The 22,689-nt window shown below is 37.8% G+C and overlaps 2 protein-coding genes across 4 annotated transcripts in view; one reads left to right on the forward strand and one right to left on the reverse strand.

Moving 5' to 3' along the window:
* CNOT6 (CCR4-NOT transcription complex subunit 6) overlaps window positions 1-22,689 on the reverse strand; it is an 89,915-nt gene that overhangs the window by 8,769 nt on the left and 58,457 nt on the right. For 2 of the 3 annotated variants that reach the window (XM_068979339.1, XM_068979340.1), the window contains 7 exons: window positions 20,779-20,965; window positions 18,751-18,836; window positions 4,016-4,105; window positions 3,851-3,919; window positions 2,467-2,624; window positions 1,503-1,657; window positions 624-778 (listed from right to left, as the gene is read on the reverse strand). In XM_068979339.1, the coding sequence (XP_068835440.1) occupies window positions 624-778; window positions 1,503-1,657; window positions 2,467-2,624; window positions 3,851-3,919; window positions 4,016-4,105; window positions 18,751-18,836; window positions 20,779-20,965 (900 nt within the window). Of the gene's footprint in view, window positions 1-623; window positions 779-1,502; window positions 1,658-2,466; window positions 2,625-3,850; window positions 3,920-4,000; window positions 4,106-18,750; window positions 18,837-20,778; window positions 20,966-22,689 lie in introns of all 3 variants that reach the window. The other variant, XM_068979338.1, reaches the window with a different exon arrangement.
* Window positions 6,166-6,345, forward strand: LOC138085304 (small integral membrane protein 30-like). The gene has a single exon (XM_068979593.1). The coding sequence runs from the start codon at window positions 6,166-6,168 to the stop codon at window positions 6,343-6,345; it is 180 nt and encodes a 59-aa protein (XP_068835694.1).

Below are 22,689 nucleotides of genomic sequence, written 5' to 3' on the forward strand. Positions count from 1 at the left end.
CTTAAAACTTCTGATTTTCTAGATGTCCTAAACTGAGCATCACAAAATTAAACGGACATCCTTTTTCTTAAAAAAACATTTTAAAAAGTCACTAAGTTCCATCTTTCATCTTTTCTATCCCTCAGATTATATATCCCCATTTCCAGCTGCTCGTCAAGTGACCGAAGTCTCAGTTCTTACCATGATGATCACTCTCTAAATATACACTTAATCTGAAATAAGTGGTCCATTTCTCCAAGACTTAAGACCTTTAAAATAATGACTAAAAGCAGGTCAGGAAGAGAAGTCAACACAGAAATATCCATGTTGCCAAGAAATTGTATTATGTGTACAGAATTCTTCTCTCTGAGCAGTTATTTTAACTAATATTTACTTCAGTATTTTATGTGACAAATTCTCGAGCAGAAAACACTTTGTTTTATGCCTTTTAAGATTTGAAATACTTTTCTAGGCAATGCTTCCTCTTCTTGAGCTTTGCAGTAGAGAAAAATGGATGAGATTTTAGAAAAGATTTAAATTCTGAATTTCTTCAGGCATTAGACAAGAGTATTAATATGAAACATTTTGTGTCGTCTATTCCATTTTGGAGGCCAGATTTTATAGGAAGTGAAAAGGTCACTCACATGATACTTCAATCAGTTCCTTTCGAAGCTCTAGCAGTACAGCCACTCCTATGTTATCTTTCGTCATGACTCTGTTCAGCATGGCTTCAGACCCTTCTGAATTCGCCATTGCTAGCTGATTAAATTCAACAGTGTGTTTCTGAACCAATGTAAATCTAAAACAAAACACACACAAATATAAAATTGGGGATACCAAGACATCCATTTTGTGGTAAATGCAATTTCCCCCCAAATTCCTTAACAGATATGACGACATGTAAATTACATTACAGAAAATCCTCCACACTTAGCACTAAGCTTCCCATGTCCATTTCAGTTGCTCTCAGTCTGCCACAGATACAAATAACATCTTGAGAAACTTTTACAATTTAAGATAATACAGTCATCTTCTATTTAGGTTTCATGTTGGAATATTCCATCTTACAAATTTTAAAATAATTTTCTTCCAAAGTATGGGCTTAAGAATCTCTCTACCATCCCAGAGGGAATGCAATTACAAAGTGTTTCAATTAACAACTGGAGTTAAACCCTAGAAGACACCTGAAAAAACAGCTGAACTTTCAACATGTCTTCCAAAAACATTTTTTCTGATGAATCAAAACAAAACCCTTTAAATCATAGTACTGTTTTCTTGAGAAATAATATGGTGCCTCATTCTCTTAGCTGCCAACTAATTTCCATTCCCTTGACCCTCATCCTGCAAATTCAGAGAATATTTTCTTTTTAAGAGTAAGATGACTGGGGAATTCCCTGGTGGTCCAGTAGTTAGGACTCTGACTTCCACTGCAGGGCAACAGGTTTGATCACTGGTCAGGGAACTAACATCCCCACATGGCACAGACCCCCCAAAAAAAAGAAGAAAGAAAGAAGATGACTTACTTTTCTGTTTTAAAAAATATTGCACAGCCATCAACATGTTTTCTTTCTTGCTCTGACATTGTCCTAGCTCTAGATTTAGGACTAAAGAATCCATTATAGCCACGTTCTTTCAGTTCTACCAGAAAAAAACTGTAATACTGTTCTGTTTCAACTTCCTGAAAAATTGTAAACAGCAGTTATTTCATAAGACAAAAACCAGTCCTATGCACTATCTTTATATGTACAGTTTGAGACCCTAAAATAAATTCAAAGGACTGATCTGAAGAATGAAGAATTACATCTTTTCAATATAATTTATCTGAAATCAATCACAACACCTACTTGTCATTTTACAGGTACCTGTTAATACAGTACCTCTTTGCTGTTTAGGAGTAAAGAATGGAAAGCCATATACCCCTATGCATATGTATTTCCTTATATTTTATATTTCCAGATATATATATTTCCTTATATTAAAACTGGTATAAACAAAAATCAGAGCCAGAGAAGGAACTCCACAGATCAAGTTTCAGACCACAAGGAGAAAGTCACTTGCCAATGGTCATGTAAATTATTATGAGGGTTGGACTGAGAACCCAGTTACTGTCTACCAGATTCAATGTTCTTTCCACTTGGCCCTAATTATTCAATTACCACTGGTAGTAAAGCAAAATTATACCTTGACAGTGCCACCCGATTAAAAATAGTGTGGAAGGACATAAAGGAGGAGTAGGTAACCATTTAGCTGTAATAGCGATCACCTAAACACCCAGCTTAACCCATTTGCTTAATTTGGCAGCACAGTGCTAAAAGCACAGGATGCGGCAAATGTTCCCAGAATTCAGTCAATACAGGAAAAGTCTGTATTTTAAGAACTGCGAAAGCCAGGACTTCAAATGTGTTAATGTAATGCATACTCAAGCTACTCCTTGCTTGATCAAGGGGCATTTCTGCAATTTAAACAAGTATTCTTCTGATGACTTACCTGAAGACTTATGATATCAGCATTGCAACTCAAGATTTCTTGAATAATGGCCTTTTTCCTGTAGTCCCAATTTAGTGCCCATGATGGACAGTAGCCATATAACTGCCGGGTCGCATATTTATCACAAAGAACATTATAGCACATGACAGAAAACAAGGCTGTAGGAAAGATAACTTTACTTATTCACACACGTGGCAGAAAAAAAAAATTAATTTTGTTTCACTTAAAACGAAGTTTGACTTTATTCATTCAATAATATCCTCACAGAAAAGCTACCATATGCCAGACATGGAATAAGTCAGATAATAAAGGAAGAACAGATATATGAACAAATATAAATAATAATTGTGTTTCCCACTACGTAAGTACAGACAGAAGGTTCAAAAGGAAACAGACTAAGATCGTGAGTCCTTCAGCTTCTAAGACCAAGGCTCCTCATTTCTACGTTCCCTCCACCACTTCATCAATTATTCATGTGGAATGTAATCTGACATTGATCTAAGAAAACATACGTTTTTTCTTAACAGCCATCTCTGCTCTTCTTCTACAAAGCAACTATTAATTCACATGAAAGAAAAACACCACTGCACACCCGACAGAAGTGCCCAAACTATCTTCATACAATTTTAAAAGATTAGAGGTCATTAGCTTGATTTCCCTCTCAAGTAGGTGTTTTTGCTATCTTATAATTTTGTATTATCATACAGCTGGAATACTGTAGAACTTGGGAAATTACAATATAGAAAGATGTGGGTGTATAACTGAATTTGATCAATACTTTAGAACAGAGTTTCTCAAAAGCAGCACCACTGACATCACGAGTAGGTAATTCTTTGTTGTTGAGGGCTGTGCTATGCACAGCAGCATCTCTGATCTCTAGCCACAAGATGCCAAGAGCACATCTACCACTTGTTGACAATGAAAAAATATCTCCAGACGCTGCTCAATGTCTTCTGGGGGATAAAACCGCCCCTGGCTGAGAAGTACTGCCTTATACCAAACTTTCCTCGACAATGATTATATAGAGGCCAGTTACACCTGGTGGCTCAGACAGTAAAGATTCCGCCTGCAATGCAGGAGACTTGGGTTCAATCCTTGGATTGGGAAGATCCCCTGGAGGGGGGAACCCACTCCAGCATTCTGGCCTGGAGAATCCCCATGGACAGAGGAGCCTGGCGGGCAACAGTCCATGAGATCACAAAGAGTCAGACACGACTGAGCAACTTCCACTTCACTCACACAAGCCTTTATTATCATCTTCAAACCAAATCAACCTTAAGTGTTCTACTGTAATACTGCCCATAAACTAAAGCATACCAACAATACTATTAGGTTTATAAAGACAAAGTAAAAAAAAGATTAAAACAAAAATCAGGTTACCAACCAGTTGGCCGTGTTCTGTCTGGTTCTTGTAACATAATCCAAGATCTTGGAGGTGGCTGTTCTGCTGAAACTAGTTGAACATAAAACACAAAATTAAACAATATTCTTAGATGTCTTTCTAAAAATATGGTTTAATCAAATGACCACTTACTTCTTTTTGCAGTACCTGCCAAATTATCAAGCAAATAGTTCAGTAGCCTTCTTGTTCCATCTGGCTCCAGATAGAGGTTCAATATGTCCTGGGTAAGTGGATTTCCTGGAAATATTTTTAAAATAGGTAAAATGAAACAAAGACAAATGTTAAAATATTTCAAAACTTAAAAATATACCAAAACTATCAGATCATTTGTGTATTAACTATGTAATTGTATATATTAACCACATATATAAATATATATAGTAACTCAATATATCAAACTAGAAAAAAATATTTTTTTCAGTTTTTGATGTGAAGAGTAAAAATAATTCATACCACATTACATAGAAGTATCCAAAAATGATTACTAATGGCCTGACGTCAATCTAGAAGATATCTAATAGTGCTCTGCATTTGACCCTGCCGCTTCAACACTTTCATAATGATCAAAAGCAAGTAAAACGGGATTGGAGAACAGTGGCAAGAAGGACTAGGAGAAGGAAAGGTGAGAGCCAATATAATCAACCTGAGAATCGTAATTTAAGAATGCTACAGAGTTAATAAGGAAATATCCTACTAAATATCCTACTAAAATCTAGCACTTAGATTTTTTAAAATTCTAAAGAATGAAATAGCAAAATGAGACAGATTTGGTTTAAGATTAACTCACTAATGAAGGAGGAAAACCCCAGAGCAGTATTCCAACAGCAAATTCAATCACTGTTTCATAAGTGTCAAAAATGAAAGCAAATGCAATGATTTACATGTACTGTTAAGAGTCTGAAATTCTCTCAGAAGGGTTTCTTACATACGAGAAGTAACAACACAGTACACTGTTTAAAACCAAAGTTCCTATCCATGCTCCATTTTAAGAAAGACTAGTAAATTCTGTAGACTGAAGATAGTTAAAATAATAAGACGTTTTAGTCATTTGAAATTTTTTTTTAAGTATGGAATTTAAGAATCACCACCAAACAGAGAAAAAAAAGTAATTTGCATTTATTCTTTTCTCTTGTGAAAGAATAAGACACAAAAAGCAGAATGAGGACAAGGGGCAGGATCTAATAGAAAGCCAGCTCAGAAGAGAAGTGGATGGTAAGCATTAGAACTATTTAAGATAACATGCCCTGACCTGTGAGATAGTGCAATATCCTTCACTAAAAGCCAGATTACATGGGTGAGAAGAACAGCTAAATTAGTTGGCTTTTAAGATCTCTACGATTTTAGTAACTGTAAAGGTAAAAATGTACTCCTATAAATGCAAAGTATTAATTGCAGGAAGACAAGTTACAACATAGGTGTACAGCTCTTTATAGATACCAGTGAAGTTGCTTAGTTGTATCCAACTCTTTGCGACCCCACGGACTGTAGCCTACCAGCCTTCTCTGTCCATGGGATTTTCCAGGCAAGAATACTGGAGTGGGTTGCCGTTTCCTTCTCCAGGGGATCTTCCCGACCCAGGGATCGAACCCAGACCTCCCACATTGCAGGCAGACGCTTTACCCTCTGAGCCACCAGGGAAGCCCCACAGATACCAGAGTCCTGAAACTTTCATCTAGTCACAATCCTATGAAACAGGTAGCTGTAACTTGAAAGTTACCAGGACCCTGTGGGTGTGTTGAGAAAATGAAGTCAACTAAAAAATTTTCAGTACCAGGTAAGCATCCCATTCTAACCAGATTACACTTAACGCTGTCTTTTTTACTACTTTCTAGCATAAAAAATATTTAAAGGCAATCACTGAGGTTACAGAATTCCAGCTGAGCTAATTAAAATCCTAAAAGATAATGCTGAGAAAGTGCTGAACTCACTATGTCAGCAAATACAGAAAACTCAGAAGTGGCCACAGGACTGAAAAAGGTCAATTTTTATTCCAAATCAAAAGAAAGGCAATGCCAAAGAAAGTTCTCATTACTGTACAATTGCCCTCATACCACATGATAGCAAGGTTATGCTCAAAATCCTTCAAGCTAGGTTTCAGCAGTACGTGAAACAAGAACTTCCAGATGTAAAAGCCGGATATAAAAAAGGAAAGGCAGATTTTTTGTAATGGCTGCTTCCTTGAAGGCACTGTCACGTGGAATCTCTTAGCCTCAGCATCCGGAGCTACTGGAAGGGAGTCAGACAGAATTCAGTACCGCCTTCTTTGAGATCTTCATCCTTCAAGAACCAGCCACATAATGATCTCAGTTTCAACACAGTTGTTCCTAGCCCTCTTTTCATTGCTTTTGGTGCTGCCTGTTGTTGAAGCAGTAGAAGCCGGAGATGCAACTGCTCTCTTGTTAGGTGTGATTCTCAGCATTACAGGCATTTGTGCTTGTTTGGGGGTGTATGCACAAAAAAGAAATGGACAGATGTGACTCTGAAGGGCCTCCTGAATCAAACCTTCCTCTGAAAATCTTTGTGCTATTGAGTTTCAGAACTGAGCTTTGGTGTCTGAAAGTTCCCAAGAAATAGTTAATAGAGAAGTTTCATATTATTGGTTATTTTCCTATAAAAAGGAACAGATTGATATACTGTGTTAAAGGGAAAACAACATGTTTTTGTCACAACAGATAATGCACTGGAAAATGCCATCTGTAATTTGCATTTGCTGAAATTTGCCTAAGTAATATTTCATAGTTTCAGAATTCTCAGTAGGAAGAAGGAAACTCTTGCCCAGAATCCTAGGAAATTGCCACTGTTCAGTTATAATCACTGCCTCCTGCATCATTGAGAAATTTTTTCTCCATATTTTGATTGGATTTTTGTTTTGTTATCTCCCAAGTTAGCACTGTACCTAGACATTAAATACAGCTGGTCAGAAATTAAAACTTATCTCTGTGTGGGAAAAAGTTCAGAAAATGTATCCAATGTATCTAACATTGAAATGGAGAGATTTAATGTAAAAAAAATACTTCATATTGACATTGAAATGGAGAAGAGATCTATTGTTTAATAAAAAACAAGAAATGTTTATATTAACTGAGTACAATCTCCATGGTGAGAAGTACTATGTTAAGTATAAACCTATTATGTAAGTTAAAAAAAAAAAAGGAAAGGCAGAGAAACCAGAGAACAAATTGCCAACATCACAGCGAAAGCAAGAGAATTCCAGAAAAAATACCTACTTTTGCTTCACTGACTATGCTAGAGCCTTTGACTGTGTGGCTCACAACAAACTGTAGAAAATTCTGAAAGAGCTGGGAATACCAGACCACCTTAGCTGTCTCCTGAGAAATCTATAAGTAGGTCAACAAGAAGTAACAGAACCAGACATGGAACAACGGACTGGTTCAAAATTGAGAAAGGAGCTGGTCAAAGCTAAATACTGTCACCCTACTTATTTAACTTATATACAGAATACACCATGCGAAATGCCAGGCTGGATGAATCACAAACGAAAATCAAGACTGCCAGGAGAAACATCAACAACCTCAGATTTGCAGATGTTACCACTCTAATAGCAGAAAGCAAGAGGAACTAAAAAGACGCTTGATGAAGGTGAAAGATTAGAGTGAAAGGCTGGCTTAAAACTCAGCATTCAAAAACTAAGACCATGGCATTTGGTCCGAGCACTTCATGGCAAACAGAAGGGGAAAAAGTGGAAAGTGACAGATTTTATTTCTGTGGGCTCTAAGAATCACCAAGGACAGTGACTGCAGTCATGAAACTTAAAGACACTTGCTCAATGAAAGGAAAGCTATGACAAACCTAGACAGCATTATGAAAAAGCAGAGACATCACTTTGCCAACAAAGCTCCCTATAGTCAAAATTATTGTTTTTCTAGTAGTCATGTATGGATGAGAGTTGGATCATCAAGAAGGCAGAGTTGAAGAATTGATGCTTTCAAACTGTGGTGTTGGAGAAGACTCTTGAGAGTCTCTTGGATTGCAAGGAGATCAAATCAGTCAATCCTAAAGAAATCAACCCCAACCCTGAATAGTCATTGAAAGGACTGATGCCGAAGCTCCAATACTTTGGCCACCTGTAGTGAAGAGCTGACTCATTCCAATGACACTGGGAAAGATCCAGAGCAAGAGAAGGGGGTGACAGAGGATGACGTGGTTGGATGATATCAACACAACGGACACAAATCAGAGCAAAATACAGGAGATGGTGAAGGACAGGGATCTGACTTTCTAAGATATTAAGATGAGGTGGCAAAAATACACAGAAGAACTATACAAAAAAGATCTTAATGACTCGGATAACCACGATGGTGTGATCAGTCACCTGGAGCCAGACATCTTGGACTGTGAAGTCAAGTGGGCCTTAGGAACCATCACTATGAACAAAGCTAGTGGAAGTGATGCTATTCCAGCTGAGCTATTTCAAATCTTAAAAGATGATGCCATCTAAGTGCTTCACTCAATATGCCAGCAGAGTTGGAAGACTCAGCAGAGGCCACAGGACTGGAAAAGGTTAGTTTCATTCAAATCCCAAAGAAGGGCAATGCCAAAGAATGTTCCAACCACAGCACAACTGCACTCATTTCACATGCTAGCAAGGTTATTCTCAAAATCCTCCAAGCTAGGTTTGAACAGTACGTGAAATAAGAATTTCGACGTGTATAAGCTGGATTTTAAGAAGACGGGAACCAGAGATCACATTGCCAACATCCACTGATCACAGGAAAAGCAAGAGAATTGCAGAGAAACATCTACTTCTGCTTCACTGACTACACTAAAGCCTTTAACTATGTGGGTCACACAAACTGTGGAAAATTCTGGAAGAGTTGTGAATACCAGACCACCTCACCAGTCTCCTGTGAAACCTGTATGCAAGTTAAGAAGCAACAGTCAGAACCAGACATGGAACAATGAACTGGTTTCAAACTGGGAAAGAGTATGTCAAGGCTGTGTACTGTCACTCTTCTTATTTAATTTATGTGCAGAGTACATCATGCAAAATGTTGGGCTGGATGTAGCACAAGCTGGAAACAAGACTGCCAGGAGAATTACCAATAACCTCAGATATGCATGACACTACCCTTATGGCAGAAAGGGAAGAGGAACTAAAGAGCCTCTTGACGAAGGTGAAAGGGGAGAGTGAAAAAGCTGGCTTACAACTCAACATTCAAAAAAGCTAAGATCATGGCATCCAGTCCCATCACCTTATGGCAAATAGATGGGGAAACAATGGAAACGGTGACAGACTTTCTTTCTCTGGGCCCCAAAATCACTGCAGACAGTGACTGAAGCCATGAAATTTAAAGACGCTTGATTCTTGGAAGGTTTGAAACCTATGACAAACCTAGACAGCACACTAAAAACCAGAGACATTACTTTGCCAACAAAGGTCCGTCTAGTCAAAGCTACGGTTTTTCGAGTAGTCATGTATGGATGTGAGAGTTGGACCATTAAGCTGAGCACCAAAGAATTGATGCTTCCAAACTGTGGTGCTGGAGAGGACTCTTGACAATCCCTTGGACAGCAAGGAGATCAAACTAGTCAATCCTAAAGGTAATCAACCCTGAATATTCATTGAAAGGGCTGATGCTCCATTTCTTTGGCCACCTGATGCAGAGAGCCAATTCACTGGAAAAGACCCTGATGCTGGGAAAGACTGAAGGCGGGAGGAGAAGGGGATGACAGAGGACAAGATAGTTGGATAGCATCACTGACTCAATGGACATGAGTCTGAGCAAACTCTGGGAGATGGTGAAGGACAGGGATGCCTGGTGTGCTGCAGTCCATGGGGCTGCAAAAGATCAGACATGAATGAGTGGCTAAATAACAACAATAAATGGATGAAGTCAAATGGTATATTTCCCACAACATAAGAGTACTTTTTTGAAATTCCTTTAAATTTATAATTAATCTGGCTTTTCATTGCCTGGAAAAATACATAGGGTAAACTTAAAAAGTACAACACAATCCTGCAATTAAAACATGATGTTGAGCTCTTAAAACTAAGGAAGAAAATTAAGTGAGAGAAGCTGCTTCTGAAAGGATGAAGTAAACATACTTTTCCCTATTCCTCCTACCAAAAACAACTAACGCCTCTGTAAAGAAACATAAGACTGAATGAAATGTGGGTAAGAAGGCAGAATGACCAGGACTTGACGAACACAATAGAGAACTCCTTGAATTCACTATTTGCCTAACATACTCCAGATACAGAACTGAAGAAGTCAGCAACTTGAACATATAGATGGGAACAAGGAAAAAAAAAAAATCCAACAAAAGCCAAAGGACCAGGAAACGGCAACCTAACAAAACAAAACTTATACATAGCAGCATCTTTATTCCAGCTAAACACCAAAGAAATAAAGAGCAACTACTAAAGAAGATATACAAATAGATCATTCAAATGTACTTCAGTTCAGTTCAGTTCAGGCGCTCAATTGTGTCCAACTCTTTGCGACCCCATGAATCGCAGCACGCCAGGCCTCCCTGTCCATCACCATCTCCCGGAGTTCACTCAGACTCACGTCCATCAAGTCCGTGATGCCATCCAGCCATCTCATCCTGGGTCGTCCCCTTTTCCTCCTGCCCCCAATCTCTCCCAGCATCAGAGTCTTTTCCAATGAGTCAATTCTTCGCATGAGGTGTCCAAAGTACTGGAGCTTCAGCTTTAGCATCATTCCTTTCAAAGAAATCCCAGGGCTCATCTCCTTCAGAATGGACTGGTTGGATCTCCTTGCAGTCCAAGGGACCCTCAAGAGTCTTCTCCAACACCACAGTTCAAACGCATCAATTCTTCGCCGCTCAGCCTTCTTCACAGTCCAACTCTCACATCCATACATGACCACAGGAAAAACCATAGCCTTGGTTTACTTAGACAAATTAAAATGGTAATATAAAAAGATGCTCAAGTAACCCATAGAAAGGCAAGAAAAAGAAAACAGAAAACAAAGCAAGGAGAAAAAAATAGAAAACAAAAAATGAAGAGGCAGCTGTAGCCCCAATAAATCAATAATTACAGTGAGTGTAAATGGTCTAAATATACAATTAAAAGATAGAGACTGGCAGAATGGATTTAAAAACTTGACCCAACTATATGCTATAAACAAGAAACTCAATTCAAATATATCAGTCTAAGCAGGTTGAAAGGAAAAGGATGGAAAAAAAAATCATGCAAATATTAATCAAATAAAAGCAGAAGTGATTACATCAATATCAAATACAGTAAATTTGGGAGAAAATTACCACAGTATGAGTGGTCTTGTGTAATGACAAAGGGCCGATCCTCAAGAAGAACTGGCAATTCTGAATATGTATCCATCAAGTAACAAAACTCAAAATATTTTTGAGAGAGGGGTATTAATGTCTCCAAGTGTAATTTTAGTATATCAAGGCTGAATATTGTCACCCTGTTTATTTAACTAATATGCAGAGTACATCATGTGAAACGCTGGACTGGATGAAGCACAAGCTAGAATAAAGATTGCTGGGAGAAATATCAATAACCTCAGATATGCAGATGATACCACCCGTATGACAGAAACCGAAGAGGAACTAAATAAAGAGCCTCTTGATGAACGTGAAAGAAGAGACTGAAAACTCTGGCTTACCACTCAACACTCATAAAACTAAGATCATGGCATCCAGTCCCATCATTTCATGGCAAACAGATGGGGCAACAATGGAAACAGTGACAGACTTTATTTTCTTGGACTCCAAAATCACTGCAGATGGTGACTGCAGCCATGAAATTAAAAGAAGCCTGCTTCTTGGGAAAAAAGTTATGACCAACCTAGACAGCATATTAAAGAGCAGAGACGTTATTTTACCGACAAAAGTCCATCCAGTCAAAGCTATGGTTTTTCCAGTAGTCATGTATGAATGTGACAGTTGGACCATAAAGAAAAGTTGAGCACCAAAGAATTGATGCTTTTGAACTGCAGTGTTGGAGAAGACTCTTGAGAGTCCCCTGGACTGCAAGGAGATCAAACTAGTCAATCCTAAAGGAAATCAGTCCTGAATATTCATCAGAAGGACTGATGCTAAGCTGAAGCTCCAATACTTTGCCCACCTGATACAAAGAACTGACTCACTGGAAAAGACCCTGATGCTGGAAAAGAAGGAAGGCAGGAAGAGAAGGGGACCACAGAGGATGAGATGGTTGGATGCCATCACTGATTCGATGGACATGAGTTTGAGCAAGTTCTGGGAGTTGGTAATGGACCAGGAAGCCTGGTGTGCTGCAGTCCATGGGGTCATGAAGTGTAGGACACAACAACTGAGCAACTGAACTGAATTGAATATCACCTTGATACCAAAACCAGGCAAAGTGAGTAAAAGGAAACAAAAAACAAAAATACAAACATCTCTCATGAATAGAGAGTCAAAGATCCTTAAAAAAATATTAGGATACACACATGGGCAAAAAATAAACTATTCATCATGATCAAGCAGATTTTATTCCAGGAATGCAAGCGTGGTTCAATATTCAAAAATTAGTTACCAGGCTAAAGAAGAAAAATTACATTTTATATCATATCAACTGATATAAAACAAATATTTGACAAAATTTAATACCCATTCATGATTTAAAATGCTCAGAAAAAGGACAGAAGGAAATTTTCTCAAATTGATAAAGAGAATGTACAAAATTCCTACTGCTAGAGATCTCTTCAAGAAAACTAGAGATACCAAGGGAACATTTCATGCAAAGATGGGCTCGATAAAGGACAGAAATGGTATGGACCTAACAGAAGCAGAAGATATTAAGAAGAGGTGGCAAGAATACACAGAAGAACTGTACAAAAAAGATCTTCACGACCCAGATAATCACGATGGTGTGATCACTCATCTAGAGCCAGATATCCTGGAATGTGAAGTCAAGTGGGCCTTAGAAAGCATCACTACAAACAAAGCTAGTGGAGGTGATGGAATTCCAGTTGAGCTGTTTCAAATCCTGAAAGATGATGCTATGAAAGTGCTGCACTCAATATGCCAGCAAATTTGGAAAACTCAGCAGTGGCCACAGGACTGGAAAAGGTCAGTTTGCATTCCAATCCCAAAGAAAGGCAATGCCAAAGAATGCTCAAACTGCTGCACAGTTGCACTCAAATCACACGCTAGTAAAGTAATGCTCAAAATTCTCCAAGCCAGGCTTCAGCAATACGTGAACTGTGAACTTCCAGATGTTCAAGCTGGTTTTAGAAAAGGCAGAGGAACCAGAGATCAAATTGCCAACATCCGCTGGATCATGGAAAAAGCAAGAGTTCCAGAAAAACATCTATTTCTGCTTTATTGACTATGCCAAAGCCTTTGACTGTGTGGATCACAAGAAACTGTGGAAAATTCTGAAAGAGATGGGAATACCAGACCACCTGACCTGCCTCTTGAGAAATCTGTATGCAGGTCAGGAAGCAAGTTAGAACTGGACATGGAACAAGACTGGTTCCAAATAGGAAAAGGAGTGTGTCAAGGCTGTATACTGTCACCCTGCTTATTTAACTTATATGCAGAGTACATTATGAGAAACGCTGGACTGGAAGAAACACAAGCTTGAATCAAGATTGCCGGGAGAAATATCAATAACCTCAGATATGCAGATGACACCACCCTTATGGCAGAAAGTGAAGAGGTACTAAAAAGCCTCTTGATGAAAGTGAAAGAGGAGAGTGAAAAAGTTGGCTTAAAGCTCAACATTCAAAAAACGAAGATCATGGCCTCCGGTCCCATCACTTCATGGGGAATAGATGGGGAAACAGTGGAAACAGTGTCAGACTTTATTTTTGGGGGCTCCAAAATCACTGCAGATGGTGACTGCAGCCATGAAATTAAAAGATGCTTACTCCTTGGAAGAAAAGTTATGACCAACCTAGATAGCATATTCAAAAGCAGAGACATTACTTTGCTGACTAAGGTCCGTCTAGTCAAGGCTATGGTTTTTCCAGTGGTCATGTATGCATGTGAGAGTTGGACTGTGAAGAAGGCTGAGTGCCAAAGAATTGATGCGTTTGAACTGTGGTGTTGGAGAAGACTCTTGAGAGTCCCTTGGATTGCAAGGAGATCCAACCAGTCCATTGGGAAGGAGATCAACCCTGAGATTCCTTTGGAAGGAATGATGCTAAAGCTGAAACTCCAGTACTCTGGCCACCTCATGCGAAGAGTTGACTCATTGGAAAAGACTCTGATGCTGGGAGGGATTGGGGACAGGAGGAGAAGAGGACGACAGAGGATGATGGCTGGATGGCATCATGGACTCGATGGACGTGAGTCTGAGTGAACTCCGGGAGTTGGCGATGGACAGGGAGGCCTGGCGTGCTGCAATTCATGGGGTCTCAAAGAGTGAGACACGACTGAGCGACTGAACTGAACATTATACTCATAAATGAAAACGATACTTTCTAAGATCAGGTAAAAGGAGGGATAGCTGCATCACAGCTCTTACTCAACATAGCGCTGGAAGTTCTAGTAAGTGCCATAAGGCAAGAGAAAGGCAGGGGAAGCATACATATTGGAAAAAATAAAATAAACTTGTTCGTGTTTGCAAGTAACTAATTTTCTACATAGAAAAAAATTTTGTAATTACCAAATAACCTATTATAAAAAAAAGAAAGAAAAACCCACTCCTAAAACTAAAATTGGGTTCTACAATGTAGAAGGATATAAAATAAAACTTTAAAAATCCATATTTCTGTATACAGGGAATGAACATGAGGAGGGCACTGCAACAGCATTCTCGTCTGGAGAATCCCATGGACAGAGGAGCCTGCTGGGCCACAGTCCACAGGGTCACAGAGTCAGACACAACTGAAGCCATTAACACACCACACGCATACTGGAATCAACACACAGACAGCAAAATTTAAATACATTATGATTTATATTCACTCCAAACAAACAAACAAAAAGATAAGTATTAAGTCTAACAAAATATTTACAGGACTTATATACCTAAACTATACAACACTGATGAAAAAGATCAAAGATCTAAGCATATGGAAAGATACAGCACATTCCTTGACTGGAAGACACTACAGAGTAAAGATGTCAGTTCTCCCCAATTTGATACAAGTTATCAAAACCCCAGCAATATTTTCTTATAACCACAGACAAGAAGAATCTATCTATTAAGACTTATTACTCTATTTCAAGTTCCAAAAACTATGTGATATTGGCAGAAGGCCAGACACAGGGACTGATGAAAAGAGAATCCACATAGGTATGTTCAACTGATTTACAAAAAACAGTGCAAAAGCAATTCAATGGAGGATAAATTTTTCAACAAATGGTGCTGGACACCTGGGCATATAGAGCTATTTTAAAGAGCTCTTAGACTGGACACCAAAAGTAAGCTCCAGAAACAAAAAAACTGATAAACTGGACTTTATCAAAATTTAAGACTTTTGCTATATAAAATACCCTGTGTGACAGTATGATTTATAATAAGGAATATATATTTACTTTCTGTCTGGTGTTCCTGGTACATAGACCCTAGAACCTCTGAAATTTCCTAAGTGATGAGATTGATAAAGATGCTTCATGTTGATGAGGTGATATCTGGATTTCTCTGAAAGATAGGGCTCATTGCTAAGAGAACTATTATGTGACTAGAAGGCTGGAACTTTCAGTCCCACCCCCAGAAGGGACAAAACACCAACAGCCAATGATCTAATCAACTAGACCTACAAAATGCAGCCTCCATAAAAACCCAGCAAGACAGTTAAACAACCCATGAAGATATATATCTATACCAAGGAATACTACTCATCAATATAAACAAGCAAACACCCAAAAACCTGGGCGACTTTCCAAAAAATTAACCTGAGTTAAAAAAAAAAAAAAACCTCAAAAGGTTAGACACAGCATAATTCTATTTACATAGTATTTTTTAAATAATTTAATTAATTAATTTGATGGCTGTACTGGGTCTTCACTGCTGTGTGGGCTTTTCTGTAGGTCCAAAAAGCAGGGGCTGTTCTCCAGCTGCGGAGCACGGGTTTCTCATTGAGGTGGCTTCTCTTGTTGTAGAGCAGTGCCTCTAGGGTGCTTGAGCTTCAGCAGTTGTTACACTTGTGCTCAGGAGCTGAGGCTCACAGGCTCTAGAAAACAGGCTCAAATGTTGTGGCACATGGGCTTCACTGTTCTGAGGCACGTGGGATCTTCCCAGATCAGGTATCGAAACGGTTGTCTCCTGCACTGGCAGGCAGATTCTGTACCACTGAGCCACCAGGAAGTTCTACATATTATTTTTGAAATAACAAAATTACATAAAGTTTTTTTAGCGGTTGTAACACAAATTAAGGAGTGAACCGGGGCAAGAAGAACCAAGTGTGGCTATTAAAGGGCAACAAGAGGGATCCTTTGGTGAGGGCACCGTTCTGTGCCTTGACTGTGCATGTGTGTGTTGGTCGCTCAGTCGTGTCCAACTCTTGGTGACCCCATGGACTGTGGCCCGCCAGGCTCCTCTGTCTATGGAATTCTCCAGGCAAGAATACTGGAGTGGGTAGCCATTCCCTTCTCCAGGGGAGCTTCCCAACCAATACCCTGGTTGTGAAGCTGTACTATAGGTTTGAAAGATGTTATCACTGGAGGGAAATTGGTAAAGGCACATGAATTGTTCTCTGCATTATTTCTTATAGGTTCATGTGAATCTTTTAAGTACCTCAAAATTTGTTTTAAAAAATGAATGTGCATCTAAGGTTATAGTCCTATCTTTCACAGTAGAACAATTTTGAAGAACATGGAAAAACTTTAAAAAAAAAAGTGACACATGCTAGCCTTAGGCAAACAACTTTAAAGAAAATGGTATGAACTGATTTACATGGCAGAAACACTCTGGCTCTGTATGAATGGATGATATAGCAAACAGACTTGATTTTTGAACAAAGTGATACATTTTCTCTCAAATAATGAACAGTGATATGAGAAATTATGAAAGTTTTCAGAGAGTAAGGGTAATGTAACCGTTTTTTAGTAGCTAGTACATTAAAATGCAAAGTTGCAAAGCTCGGGAAAATAACAGAGATCTGTCTTAAAACGGTGAAATTAAGTGAGAAGACTGTTGTTACAGAGAGATATGTAACAATGTCCAACAGAATTGCTGAGATATACAAACATCTCAGTGAAACTATACTTCCAAGAGAGAAACATAACAGCACAAATATCAAATAGTAAAGGCTCTTTCTGAAATGGAAGACCAAGGAATCAAAACGGAAGGTGCCATAAAGACTTTCCTACCCATCCCCAGCATTTACTTTCACGGGTTTTTACATACACTGAATCAGTATAAAACCTGTGACCAATGACCCTAACCTCAAATAAAGTTTGTAATCTTTAGAGGATGAGTTGGTTGGATAGTATTACAGACTCAATGGACGTGCGTTTGAGCAAACTCCAGGAGACAGTGAAGGACAGGGAAGCATGGCGTGCTGCAGTCCATGAGGTCACAAAGAGTCGGACATGACTTAGTGACTGAACAAAAACAGCAAAATCTTTAGAGAAATGAATACAGGCTAAGGTTTGTAAATATGTATATACTATAAGATTACAAAAAAACCTTAAACCAGAAGGACATACAACAGTAGCTGCCCCTGAGAGGAGAAAAAGACTAGAAGACGAACAAAGAAGAGGGCCTTAACATTCTGTAACGTTTTATTTCTTTTACATTAAAAAAAGACACAAAAGTGACAAAATATTGCTAATTCTGGTAGTCCTTATATGGATTACACTTGGCTACATTTTATATTTTTCTGTTTTTCAAATTTAAAAACAGGAAAATAAGAATAAATCAGACTTACCATAGGGAAATAGAACAGAAAAAGGCTTTTGCAACTCACATTTCCCTGACATCCATTTTAAGAGGACTCACCCAGTGTAACCCTATAGATAAAACCTTTCCAAAAAATCATTTATAAAGGTGATGTCTGTTGAACATGGATTTACATATATTTGTAAAGGTATTATTTATATTCTTCCAATTGCTTTTGTGAACAATGACATTAAATTTTATAAAATGACATGGATTTATATCAACAAAACCTCATTCTATAACTATCTTTAAGAAATAAAATTCTTGAAGACCTAATCATGTGATTTTGGGGCGGAAAGGGTGGTACAACACACAGCATGTGGGATCTGAGTTCTCCAACCAGAGACGGAACTCAGGCCCCTTCAGTACAAGGGCAGAATCACAGCCACCTGATGAGAAGGCAGTCTCCCTGCGCTCTCTATTTAGGAATCAACTACAGAGTAAGCTGGCTACACCTACAAGACTAGTCAAGAATCATAATGCGATAAAAAAAAAAATTACAGGTATTAACGTATGCTTACATGTAACTTTTAACCTTGCTGGTTTAAAAAAATATTTCTCAATACTTCTTACTAAGTCAATTATGTCCCCAAGTTCTAACATATTAATGAAGTCCTTATAAATCAATTTTATTTTTTATTTTTTTGATTTTTTAAAAAATGCTTAAATACTGGTCTTTATATTAGAGGATTCAAATGGATCAAAATTTTCTAACTGCTTTCTGCACTTTGTAAGAATCTCCATTTTTTGAGATTTGAACATTAAAAAAAGAAATAAGCTGTTTTACAGCATGATGAAATAAAGTCTGACATCAAGAATGTATAACCAAAACATAGAGGTGACTGAAATAAGGGCAAGAAAAGCAATGCTGGGCTAGGAGGAAAAAACAATAAAAAGACTAGCAGACAGTCTATCAGTGAAAAAGAGAAAAAACTAGTGGGCTACATCTAACAAACTGATGAACTCTGGGGAAGAATGAACCTGCAAATCCCTGGCAAAGATTCCCTCATGCCTTCTTTAGACTCAAAGACATACATATAAACCATAAGCAGCACAAATATGGAAGTCATACCTTTCAGGCCTAAAGTCTGCAACTGAAACAGTTTTCCCAGCTCAAAAGGTAGAACTCGTAACAGGTTGTTATTTAAATGGAGTTCCCTGTAGATGTAAAAATTCCAGGAAGTCAAAAGATATATTAACTTTAACAGCTAAAATCAACAATATGATTTCTAGGAATATAAAGATATAAATTCTTAATATAAATTTAGTATTATATGCTAATGTCTAGTACAGTGCTTCTCATGTGGTTAAAAAAAAAAAGACACAACAAAAAAAAATCACAAACTGCCAAAGACATACATTTATAAAACACGGCGGGGGGGCGGGGGGGGAATCAATTATTGTAAAAATGAGAAAGAAAAAGACCAACAAAATATAAGCCCATTTTTTAAGAGCATGAGATTCAACAGACACATGCTGCATATCTCACTGCAAGCTGGTGACACACTCTGAAATGGCACAGTCCAGAGACTGCCCTGGTCAGCACAGATGGATGTCTCCCACACATATTTCAGAAAGTGGAAATGAAAACCCTGCCTAACATGTAAACTGTGAAAACAGAATTTAAATGATCATATCATGCCGAAACAAAATACTTTATTGTAGCTGCATAATAAGTTTATGATTAATATTTTTCCAAATTTACTAATGTTTCACTTTATGAATACTGGCAGCTATATTAATAACAACTGATTATTTTAATGATTTGTTTTGCATAGAAAATGTAACTATTAAAGACACCTTCAGTAGGAAAAAAGAAAGATCCAATAGGAAGATACCGGTAATATCCTATAATAGTAAGTTTTGTCAATTTTTACATGTGAATGAAAACTACTTCTAAAATCCTTGGTTCTTAGAATTTAAAAGAAGCTTGGTTACTACTGAGTAAAACCAGAGGTTGGTGAAGCCATAAAATGAACAAGAAAAGCTTGTTCTGAATACCTGTTATTTCCAAATATATCACATAGGAAAGAAGGTCCTTTAAGTAAATCTGGTTCAGAGGATTAAAAGTCATGGTATATACTCAAAAAAAAAAAGTCATGGTATATACTCAAACCTGAAATTGTCAAAGGGCTGGTCTGGAAACAAAAGAGGTTAAAAAAAAAAAAAAACACCTATCACAAGGTCCTTATACCTTTTTTTTATTATGCAGCAAATGATAGAAAGCAGCAGAAAAAGTCAGTGGAATTTTTTTTTTAAGGCAGATAATATGAAATGGTACAAGATTTTCCATTAGGATTAACACAATAGCTAGAAATTGACTTTATATTCAACTTGAGTAAATCTCATCTATCTTAGAAAACAGAGGTTACAGGAATTACCATTTACTAATAAAGTATGTGCCAAACAGGGTTGCTAATAGCTTTTTAGTCAGTATCCCAAATATTGCTGATCTCAGCTGGGTCCCTATTACAGCAACTTCACAGATGAAGGAACACTCAGCGAGGTTATAAGAAGCTTGCTCCAAATCACACAATTTATAAATGACAAAGTTTCTAATCTAAACTCTGTATGACTCCACATTCTATCTGCCTCCTATACTCCACACTAAAGTCCCCCACATTCAATCACTAATTCTAGCTTCTTTCAAGTCCCATCTTTGTTACTATTATGCATAGAAGCCCTGGGACAGTCAAAAAGTATCACTAATTGGCAATGACTTCCTAGATCCTGTATTAAGGATAAGGGGCCCCAGAATTTAGTGGAGAAAAAGCACCTCAACTGTGTCACAAATAAGTGCATATATGGAATAACACAAGCACTTTCTAGTTGTTTGTTCCACTTCGTCTTAAAATTTTGTTTCAAATATGAAGCATATTACACAAAACAGCAATAAAATAAATGCTAGGCAATGGATCTACGTGACTTATGATTTATTAGCTGACATTCCATTTTCCCAGAAAACTGTACCTCATGTTTAATTTTGTTCAAATAACATTAAATTGACAACGTTGTTTCCTAACAAAGTGGTGTTTCCTAGGGATATAATAATGTTTTGTTTTAAGGGTATGTAACTATGCACTGAGTTGGGTCTGTATACCTGAGTGATACCATGTTTCCGAGTTCTGCCGGTAAACTTCGGATTTTATTAGAGGACAGGTCCAGATACACCAGATTGTGAAGCTTGGCAATGTCTGAAGGAATGCGGGACAGGGAATTGTCACTTAGATACAAAGCTGTCAAGTGAGTTAGTGACCACAAAGATGAGCTTAAGCTTCTTACTTTTCCTGTAAAAGAAAAAAAAAAATGGGACAAGAATTAACTCTACAATTTGGTCTCTGGATTAAGTAACATTTAGATGTTTTATTGAGTAATAACTTATCATACAAAAAATTGTGAGAAAGGGGTCAACACCTTATTGATTCTAGAACAATTCACTGCTAGGATTAAGTTATAAACTCTCCACTTAGCAAACTAACCACAACTCCTTTAAGGTAATATATCAGTAGATTGCATTGTTATTTTGAAGAGCACAATAGTTAAAAGACTTTATCCTTTAATTAGCCTCAGCTATGAAAAGAAATAGTATGAGTAGTTTACAGTAGTAAGTCTAATATACATGAATCGACCAATTTCAGAGATCAGACACCCATCAATGCAGGAGTGATCCGTTAAGGAAGGGAAACAAACAAGTCAGGTCTACTATTACCTGAGCTTCCTTCTTGAACAGCTCAGCACAGTTAGGGGATTCCAGGGGAAGAACACTGACCTCCCCCAAGTACGGATACACAGCAAATGTCCAGGGAGGCCAGGATGATTAGAATTTTTAAAGGCAGAGTACCAGAGAGGAGAGAGATGAAGAGAGAGGTTTAGAGATTTGACTTTCCTCCCCAAGTTACCAACTGATCAGCAGATGCATGTGAGAAACTGCCTGAGCCAGAGGAAAAAAACACCCAAAAGGAGCAGAGGTAATAATCCCTAGGTTCACACATCACTCAAGTTCACATAGCACTCAATAAGGTAAAATCCACAATATCTGGCACCTAATTAAAAATTACTAGGTACACAAAGAAACTGTAAAATAATATCCATAATGAAAAGTCAGTCAATTAAGACCAGTCCACAAGAGATAACAATGATACAACTAGTAGATACTAAAAGTTACTTTAATTATATTCCATACTGTCAAAAGCTAAACAACTGAACGAGACGGCACAGACGCTCATATTGAACTTCTCAAGTTGAACACCATGGTTAAGAGGAAATGGAGAATGATTGCTAATGTACTCAGCATTTCTTCTGGGAATGATAAAAATGTTCTCAGATGAACTATGGTAAGGGGTGCACAACAAAATATATAAAAACAACCGAATTTGTACTTTAAGTGGGTGAACTGTGTGAATTATACTGTTAACAATTATAGCTGCCACCAAAAGAGAGACAGACAGACACACACACGTAGGCAGAAAAATTCCCACAATAATGCCACAATCTAGCAACCCAGCGAGGTATTTTCAAAAGTGAAGGCAAACTACAAGATGAAAAGAGCTGTGGAGATGGATGGCAGTGACAAATGCACACTATGAATGTATCTAAGAAACCTTTCCATCAAGGGTATTTTGGCCAAATGGGTTCACTGGTGAGTGTTACCAAACGTTCAAAGGAGAATTAAAAACAATTCTATACAAATTCATCCAGAAACCTGAAAAGGATACTTTCCTACTCGTTATGAGGTCAACAGCACCCTGATACCAAAACCACACAACACTAGGGCAAGAAAACTACAAAACAACATCCTCATGAACATAAATGTGAATTTAACAAAAACAAATCCAACAATACATTAAAAGGGATAATGACCAAGTAAGATTTGTGACAGAAAATGCCAGGTTTGTTGAACATTATAAAAATATAATTAAAAAAATGATGTCTCAGAAAAGAAAGCATTGGACAAAATCAGTATCCATTTCTGACTTTTAAAAACCTCTCCTATCAGCTGATTTTTCAGCAG

The sequence above is a fragment of the Capricornis sumatraensis genome, chromosome 9 (genome assembly GCF_032405125.1).
Source record: "Capricornis sumatraensis isolate serow.1 chromosome 9, serow.2, whole genome shotgun sequence".
NCBI lineage: Eukaryota > Metazoa > Chordata > Mammalia > Artiodactyla > Bovidae > Capricornis > Capricornis sumatraensis.

Excerpts from the sequence above, each read along its gene's own strand:
- LOC138085304 (XM_068979593.1), top strand. The coding sequence starts at position 6,166 with ATGATCTCAGTTTCAACACAGTTGTTCCTAGCCCTCTTTTCATTGCTT.